The sequence below is a fragment of the Tympanuchus pallidicinctus genome, unplaced genomic scaffold (assembly GCF_026119805.1).
Source record: "Tympanuchus pallidicinctus isolate F22 unplaced genomic scaffold, pur_lepc_1.0 scaffold16, whole genome shotgun sequence".
In the NCBI taxonomy this organism is placed as follows: domain Eukaryota; kingdom Metazoa; phylum Chordata; class Aves; order Galliformes; family Phasianidae; genus Tympanuchus; species Tympanuchus pallidicinctus.
The window spans coordinates 9,404,662-9,414,205 of NW_026294679.1; the positions used below are offsets into that span (position 1 = coordinate 9,404,662).

The window sequence follows — 9,544 nt, forward strand, 5'->3', positions numbered from 1 at the left end:
CTTTTTCCATTATGAGATACAGATGAAAGGCACTGTCTTTCCTCCTGGCTGAAGCATGCTCTGAATTTCATTTCTACAGATGTAATGAGCTCATTTATCACTCTCAGCATTTCTAGTTTAGGTGTCGAATACCAGAACTGTCCCAGGCATCAACAGCAATCCCCACCACAAGAACACCTCCCACTAGGCATCCTGCATCAAATGCACTGGAAAGTAAGGACTGAAGAGATGACCAACTCTGTTTCTTTTATTGAAGACCTCTGATCAGAGGTGCCTCCTTGAAGGAAAGCTGTCACCTGATATTCTTACTGCCTCTTGTGCGAGTTCAACACGAAGTTTGTATAGCAAGATCATCACTTGTGTATCACAACTTATAGCTGCTTACTCTGCACTTATCCTAACAAGACCCCCCCCATCAACAAAACCTCTGCTTTCCTACTCAAAGAAGCTTTTAATGCAAATGAAATTTCTTTTCTTGCTCTAACAAGAATTATTTGTATATTAATTTAAAAGACCAACACCAATTCTTCCTTCTCCCCTTTTCATATAACTCAGACAATGCCTCTCTGGACTTCTTTGCACAGCTGGGTGTCAATTACAGGTTTTACACTGCAGATGATCAAGAGATTTATGATCATCCAGTAACTAATTTGTATCAGGCTTTTCGAGAAAAGGAAGCAGCCGCAGTTTAGAAGAGTGCCTACAGCCACCCCCTTCTCCTTTCAGCAAGGTAACACACCAGACTCCACCAAGAGACAAGAGCATCCTTGGCAAATGGATATTTCCAAGGATACACAGTTTTCATTAATTGCCCAAACAGCCAAACTAGAGCTTATTCCCAGAGCCCATGCAGCTGCATCCAAATCCAAAGCAACAGAAACCCCTCCTCTGGCTTTATTAGGCTGCATAAGGGGCATCCTCCAGAGCGTCACAAAGACACAATTTAGTCCCCACAGCACTGTTTTTAATACATGGTGATACAGCAACAAGCCCGAAGTGGATGTGGTCTCCAAGCCAGCCTCCAGCTGCTACACTGACATCATTACCACAAGTCCCATTACACAAAAGAAACACTGCTGCTGCCCATGTTGGAGAAAAGAGTTCTTTTTTTAGAGTTCTTTCTGGTCACTCCCAGAACTGTCAGCTTTGCTGCAGCTAAATAAGTAAAATTACCTCAGAGATCTTAAATTAAGAGCTGTCTGCGTCAGAGCTACATACAACTCCATCATGTTTAAGCTTGAAGAAACCACTTTCCTGACCCCTTGCTCCCTCCAATGAGCAGAAACAAGAGGCAGGAGTGAGAAGTGATGTGCTCCATGTCTCCTCCAATTCCTGAAATGCCTCAGCACAGAGCTGGGGTCTGTGTGCCACGACTCACACCCCTGGATGCTCTCTGCCTCATCCACGAGCAGCAATCCCTCCACCCCCACTGGACTCTGTGCAAGCTGCCAGCTTGGAATACAACATGGACTGTAGTGCTTGCTTCTAGAGAGGGCTCCCTGGCATCCTGTTAGGAGGCGAGAAAACTAAATATAACAGACTTAAAACTACAATTATTGCAGGGGAGCTTGCCAGAGCTGCTCTGAAGCTCCTAATGGTCTGCTGGGGATTTATGGATCAGCTGTGAAAATGTACTCACAGCTAAAACTTGCCAATCAAGTCCTCAGTGTCAGAGCACCGCTACCAACATTCAGACAATACAGCTTGAAACAATAGAAGCACCAGAGTCAAAGGGTAGGTCTAAAGTTTAGAAGAAGGACATAAGAAAGAAAAAAATCCATTCTACTGCACACATCAATAAGAAATATGGGAGGACTCTCCCTTCTGCATGCTTCTTGGTACAAAAGGGCCTTCTGTTCCACAGAGCCGGAGGAGATGACAAAGCAGTGCCAAGCACTGGAACATGCACAGGAGGCAGCACGCTGCACAGACACAGCTACAAATGGCCCTGCCAGGGGCTCAAATGAGGCTGAGCTGCCACATACAGCCACCCCAGTGGTTTTGCACTCCAGAACTCGCATCACTAATACATAATATACTAATACACTGCAAACAGGAGTGCAAACCAATACTCCACAGCTCCACGCTCTCTTTCAGAAGTAAAGCTCCAATGCTGGAACACAGAGACTGTCTTTATTATTTTCTTAAATTTCTAATGTATTGGATGCTTCCTATCAATACTTGCTGTGCTAATTGAGTCCATGCAAATTCCCAGTGACCTGGCAAAGAAAAACAAGGCAGTAAATATTCACAGAGACTTGGGTGATAGGATCTGATCCTCTAAAGCCTTATGCACAAAAATAATCCTCATGCGTATGAATAAGGCTTTGCAAGATCAGTAGTATACCAAAGTATGTACACTATATCCAAAGAGGAATTTAAGTCTTTCTTACCCGACAAAAATGGGTAGAAAAATGGATAGGCCACTTAGGGTATTAAATACATTATAAGACAGGGTGTTGCCTTGCATAAATAAAGTAAAATTAATTATTTCTAGTCCTTGAAAAATTCTATTTTACTTTTTTTCTCCCTTCAAGGAAATTGAATCCTTTACTAGTTTGTAAAACAAAACAAAAAAACCCTCCAAAACATAGGCCTTAAGAACAACACCCAGTCTTTTGGAGTTCTGATCAACCATAGGTAATGAATTCAAATTTCGTTGTTAGTTAGTCAGTGCTTCTTCATGAGCTGGGAAAAAAAGGTAATGTTCAAGTAATATCCAACATGGAACAAAAAACACAGAAGCTGACTTGGATGCAAATATGACAGAGCTTGTATTGCTGTGTTTATATCACCTCAGATCCTACAGATCCATTCATCCACTCCAATGACTGAGATATCTACGAGCACCATCCCACCAACCATTGTTTTCCTGCATTACTTATAAATACGCTCACCTCCAGACACATCAGGGCACCCCAAGCACAACACACATCAAAACAACCTGATGCAAACCTCTTGGGCCACCTCAAGGGAGTGGGGGTGTTGCTACAGGATAGAGCAGCAACCTTGGTCAATGAAGAGAAGAGCCCAATGGCTGGTACAACAGAAAAAAGCTGTAGGTGACCTTACAAGAACGTGCCACTAGTGGGGCACAAATCGATGGAGCAGAGCACACAGCTAGCAGCAGTGTGGACATCAGGCTGTGTTAATGGAAGAGCTTGTGAGATAAGAGGAGCATAGGGCAAAAAGAAATATTTCACTCTACTTCACTGATAGTTCTCCCCAGTATTTTAGGAGGGAAGTGCCAGCTTTTCTTCAGATCCCCTCCTCACACTGAGTTGTGTATAATCTGCAACAAAGATATTTTCTGTGGGGGAGCAGAGGAAATGCAGAACTGCAAACAATGCAAACAGAAGAGAGCCATAAAACTCAGTCAGTGCAATAAGCTGTACACAGCACCAACCTAACAAATCTTCCCCTAAGGGGAAGAACACTGGCAGAGGCAGAACCAACACCTCTTACTACAGATGTACTGTGGTCAATTTAGTGCTGTTTTCCAAGTATACACAAAGCCCACTGAAAAGTATTTATTATCTCTGTAAAAGAAACTTAAGCTGTCATGCCACTTCTTGCAGAAATACTTAGTCTGTTCTGTATTCTGCAAATACAGAAGCACAAGTAAAGATGTGAGAGCAAGTCCTGCACATCTGCAAGGCTCTGTGTGAAGCAGCCCTGCCTCACAGACCCCACCAACCCCTGCATCTCCCTGCTGCAAGAAAACAGCTGCAGTGCACAGAAAGTACTGAACAGCATCACCAACATTCAGTGCAGCAAAAGCACAGCTCAATGCCACCCCAGTCCTGCTCATCTCCCAGCACAGGCATACAAAAAAAAAAAAAAAAAAATGAACATACTGGCTTCCCTGCAGTTCCTCAGATGCACAAGACAAAAGATATCGTTTGTGGTGCAATTAAAACATGTTACAGGTGCATTTCATAAGTTTGCAGTAAAAAATAAAAGCAGCAAGCTTGCAACAAAAATAATTGCTTCTCTGCACTCATCATGAAATACCGATCCCTTAACAAAACAAACCTTTGCCCCCTTCATGCCGCCAAATATGCAGGGCTTTTATTTTGCACTTGTTCTAAACAAGCAAGAGGCATTAGTAAGACAGGCTAGGCTCAACTTGTCAGAATGGGACACATATTAAACGTCTCCAAAACCCAAGAGGCCAGACTTTCTGCTTTCACCCACTGTGCAAATTGACAGCTTCACAGTGACGGGTCATTAGAGTGACAAAGAGAAAGCAGCTGGGTGTGGAGGGGCAGAGGCTAACAGAGCGATTACATCCTCACACCGACTACAAAATGGTACGAAGAATGGGGGGCGTAGGGTGAGGGTTGGAATTCAGAGGAATAAAGCCAGTCTGATAAAGCATCCAGCTGCAAATCTGATTGAAAGATTTAGTTTAAAAATAAATCAAGACAGCACGCTCCTCAGAAACAGCAGATTCCATCCAAAGGGGTATTTTAAAGTGACCAAAATTACTTTACACAAAAATGCATTTCTTGCCCTCCTGAAGAAGTTTCCACAGCCCTCTCCAAAGCATAAATGTACTTCTCAAGACCCAATTCCCCCCGTTCTGACAGTCCCCAGAAAGTAGATCTGCACCCACCTCTGCTTTCCTTTCTCCCAGGCACAGCTGGAAAGACATCAGCACATCCCCATGTCTCAGCCATACCTCAGTTGAGGGCACACAAGTTAACAACTGAACCAAGAGCCCCAGAAGAGCACATTTCCCAGTTTCTCATTGATGGGAACAGCAGAATTAAGTTTTCAATAGAAGAGCAAGATCCAGGCAACACAGTTACAGCAAAGAGTTCCTCTGCCACATGCTGCATCCCATAAACCATTTTCTACATGGTCTCATAGAAGTGGGTTATTTTCATTTTTACCAAAGTTGGCACCATTGCTATTATCTCTGCCCCCACTTAAATATCTAGAATTATTTTGACATTTCTGGGCAACTATGAGTTTATTGATAACAGACGATAAAAGCCAGACTGCATGGAGATACCAGCACATGTGATGGCACTTCTAAATTATTTTTTCTGATCCATGTCTTTTTGCACCTCTGTAGCCCCTCTCCAACCCCTGAATGCATTTTACTGAGCTCCTGTCCCAGCAGGTTGTTGGGTTACAGTAAAGAACAAAATAAAAAAAAGTTTATTTTTAAAAAAGATAAAGAAATCTGACACTTTCAGTCGTTTTTATTTAAAATAAAATACCCATAGGATTAATTTATCACTGATCTTTAGCTAATGCCTTATCTAAGGGACAAGTTATGTGTAAGTAGATGAGTTTTCAGGGCTCTGTCAGGTGGGGAAAGCAACTCAGGCTGTGGAGATGTACTTTAAAAGGCCAAAGAGGAAGGAAAGGTTGGGTCAGTAACACTGAGGAGAGAAACAGTGAAAGCAGTGTTTCTCCCAGCATCCCTTTGTTAAGTATCTGCTTTGCCTTTGCCATATATGCCAAACTATTTGCCATGACTAATGTATACAAGGGGAGTACATTCATATTTTATCTCTCCTGAGAGACCTCGTGTTGGAAAAAAAAAAAAAAAAAGAGGAGAAAATGAAAAACACACAATTTTACACAAAACGGATGTGCTTAAAATAAATAAAATCCCAAGGCACCTGCTTCAACATTACGGATTTAAGTTAAAGAAATAACAAATAGTTAACAATGGGCCATTATTTTTTTCCCCAACAGTTTCCCCTAAAGCTCTGCAGGGAAGCAGAGCTCGGAGCGCTGCCCCCAGACCTGGCACAGGATGATGACGACTCAGGCGCAGATGTTATAAATTCCATCTTCCTTCCACAGCAGCTCAGAATCTCTGGGACAAAACCCCTTGGAAAAATAATAATAATGGTTTCACTTTGTTTCCCCCCCACCACTGTTTCAGGATGCCTTACTCCATGTGTGAAACAAACGCATCACCCTGTATCAACACAGGCAGTGCAGAAGTGCTCCATCTCCATTGGGCACACATTACCCATGACAAATAATTAGAACTGAAAGCAGGCAGCTAGCCATTAAAACATACAAAGGGATTGCATTTCGGTGCAATCAGGTCTCCTGTAATTACAGAGTTGGCTCGCAGCACGTTTGCAGAGAGCACTCCTCACATAAGGCCCCTATTGCCATGCCGTGCCCAGCCCTCGTTCTCCTCTCAAGTTCTTCCAGCCCATTGCCCCAGTGCACGGCAATGAATCACACCAAGAGCAGTCTCCCCTCTCCCATGGGGGCACACACTCCAGACAACACCACAGCAGGTGATAAATTTGCCATACACTGAGATGTTGCACTTAGTAAAGCCACCTCCCACCAGTGAGCGAAGAGCAGCAGCAGGTTATGAACGTTCACCAACAGCGCTCCCACTGCCATCCCCTTCTTCTCTGCCTTCTGCTTTATTTCTTATGCTAGCATGTTTTCAGCAGTCAGCCCCCAAAGTGCACAATCCCAGCTTTTCCATAACAGCTCCGACTGCAGTAAGGCTTTAACTTCTGGAAATCACTAAGTATTTTCCCACCCAACACCACAACCCTCTCAGAAAGCTCTGCCTGCTCCTCACCGTACACCTGCAACAATTTATAAGCAGGGGAAGAAGGGCCATCCAGAGGAAGTTTAAATGGTGCAAAGCAAAATTGTGCCAACTGTTTAAAATAAGTAAGAGGTCAATATTTTCTTTTCCAGTTACAGAATCACAACTTCATCTCGTGCTGAGACAGATGGATCGCTGCCCCCCAGCTTCCTGAAGTACCTTATTTCATTGGGCACAGCACGGCACCTGTCCTAGCGTCCCACAGATATATTCACACCAGCACTTTAAGATAACCCCTAATATACTCCTTCCTTATAACAATCAAACACACCAAATATCCAGCTCACATATAAAGAAGGCCAAACTTGTATCAAGTAAAGCAAAATAAGATCTGTCTGCCTTTGTAATTAAAACGTGGAGATGTATGAATTTTAATGTAAACGCAGCAGTGCAGGCAAGGCTTTGTCACAGGGTTTGAAAACAGTACTATCGAGTTGCAGGGCCCTAGATGGACACAGCCCTCATTCAACACCTGGCCCTGCATTGCCATGGCAAAGGGCACTTGGAGCATGGGAGCTTCCTCACAGCTTTCCCTTGAAGAGAGGCTCAAAAAGAAACTGATTTCAAGTTTTCCTACCTAGGGTTTGATAGCGGGCTCAGCTGGTAGAAATGGGATGGCTGTGTACAGCGTGCTCGTTATAAAATTAATCATGAGTCAATCCTGAGCGCATTACACAGCCCTGCAAAGCCCTGATAAGCATTAAGGAGTAAGGGCCAGAGTCAGAGCCCACGGTTTGGGCTTTCCAACTGACTGCCAGCAAGCACAGACCATAAGCACCATCCTGCTGTGCCGCCATTCCCATGGAGCTCCTCAGCCTCCCAGCATTACTCACCCATGTTTCAGTTTCAATGCAAGCTTCTCAGTCTATATATATGACTTTGGAATAAGAGTGTGGATATAAAGCATGCCCATGGAGGCACAGACAACAAAAACAGCTAACACACAGACAGGACAAGCTACAACAGCAGAAAAGCAAACAAGAATAAGAGGAAACACAAACATCGTGAACGATATGGGCCACACTCCACAGCAACCTCAGGACTCCAGATTCATAAATACTGAGAAATGATAACGTAACTCCCAACTCAAAATAATACTCTGCAAAGCTAAAGCACACCTGAATATTTACACAGACATGTGACGAAAACAGGGCCGGGACTGAAAGCATTTCTTCCCTAACGCTGCTTTTGTTGTCAAACCGATGCAGGCGATGCCCAAAGGCGCGCTCTAACAGTCGGCTGCGGCCGGAGGGAAGCGCAGGGCCGGCCGAGCGCCGACGGCGGACATGAGGACACGGGCACGGCCGGAGCGCCACAAGGCTGCGATCCTGACAGCTGTGGGGCACGGCAGCCCGGCGCTCACCCACGGGTTCGCTGCTTGGTGGGAGCCCCTATCTTTCAGGGCATTCTGACTATTAGGCACAGATATCTGAATCTGCACAGCTCAACTCGTGCGTCACACGGAACCACGGAGCGCACAGCCAGTCTGTCGTTTACCCACATCAATGCCACTCGCGTCACCGCACCGTATGGCAAAAGCGCTTTCCTTTTTCTCTTTTCGGACAGAAAACGAAACGGCAAAACGCCGGCAGCACCCACCGCTCGCTGCCCCCTCGGTACCGCTCCCCGCGCGCAGGCCGACTTCAGGGACGGCCGTGCAGAGATGCCAGCGCCGCAGGCCCGGCAAGGACGCGCTGCCCGCGGCCCCAGCACGGCGCAGGGAACTTCCCCGAGCGGCGCCGAGCCCCGGAGCCCGGCAGCAGCGGCCTGGGGGAAACGGAGCTCAAACAGAACCCGGGGAAAAACGGAGCTTAGGGACGAACGGAGCTTATCCCAGCAGTGGAGCGGTGCCGGCTGTAGGGCGCGGTCGCGCTGCCCGCCCGGGCTGTCGGTGCGGACTCCGGGGGGCACCGGCGGCGGGGAGGGAAGCGACCCTCCGCCCTGCCAGGCGCTGCCCTCCCGGCCCGGCGGATCGCGGGGCGGCTCTTACTTGTGGAGGAGCTGGGGCAGGCTGGGCGGCGGCGGCATCCCTCTGCCGGGGCCCCGGCTGGGGGCTCCGCTGCGGGCATCGCTCTCCGGCCGGTCGGAGCTGCGGGGGGCCGGGGCCTGGCTCATGGCAGCGGCGGGGACCATGCGGGGAGGCCGCTGCGGCGGGCGGGAGGAGCGGGTCACCGAGCGGGAGGAGGGAGGGAGGGACGGTGGCCGAGGACCGGCCCCGCAGGCGACCGCTCTCTCCCCGCCGCTCCCCCCCCAACCCACCCCCGCCGGGCTGGCGACGGCGGGACAGGAGCCCTGCGGCTGTGCCCGCCCTGCGGAAGGGTGCCGCTACCGGCCGGGGGCGGCCGGCGCCGCACGGAGCCGCAGTGGCGCTGGAGGGGCCGCGGGGGCGGTCGCGGCAACGCCCGGGGAAGGGACCCCCACCGCCCGCCCCACCTGGGCGCCGCGCCCGGCCCACGCCTCCCTCCGTTGGCCGCACCTGCCGGGAGACGAGCGGCCCCGCAGCCGGACACCGAGTTTTTACCTGCGCGTCCTTCGGGCGAGCATCGCAGGTGACCCGCGGAGCGGAGGTTGCGCTGCTCGTAGCGGACTCTGGAAACGTTCCTTCCAGGGCTTCGTGCTTCCTCCATAAGGTGTCTGCGAGCGCTGCCTTAAGGACCACGCGGCGCTCCCTCCCCTGCCTACGAAGGGATGTGGGCACAGCCGGGCTGCTTTCAAAATTCACCTTCATGCGGGGGAAGGAGTGGCGCTGGGCAGGTCGGAGTCTCTCTCCGTACCTGGCAGAGCCGCTTAAATGGGTACAAAAAGCCACCACCTGTGACGGGAAAACGTGACTAGCGTTTAAGGCGTACTCTGCAATTTGTGCGCAAATGAGGGGCGCTGACCAGGTGCGAGGCAGTGGGAATCAACTGTTCGGTTACTGAATAGTTACACGACACC

The 9,544-nt window shown here is 48.4% G+C and overlaps 1 protein-coding gene across 1 annotated transcript in view; it reads right to left on the bottom strand.

Annotated features, from left to right (window-relative positions):
- The window catches only part of RBM20 (RNA binding motif protein 20), a 92,917-nt gene extending 84,162 nt beyond the window's left edge, over nucleotides 1-8,755 (bottom strand). The window contains exon 1 of the mRNA XM_052676683.1: nucleotides 8,598-8,755. Within this exon, the coding sequence (XP_052532643.1) occupies nucleotides 8,598-8,740 (143 nt within the window). The 5' untranslated portion in view covers nucleotides 8,741-8,755. The remainder of the gene's footprint in view (nucleotides 1-8,597) is intronic.
- Between the last annotated feature and the right edge of the window lie 789 nt (nucleotides 8,756-9,544).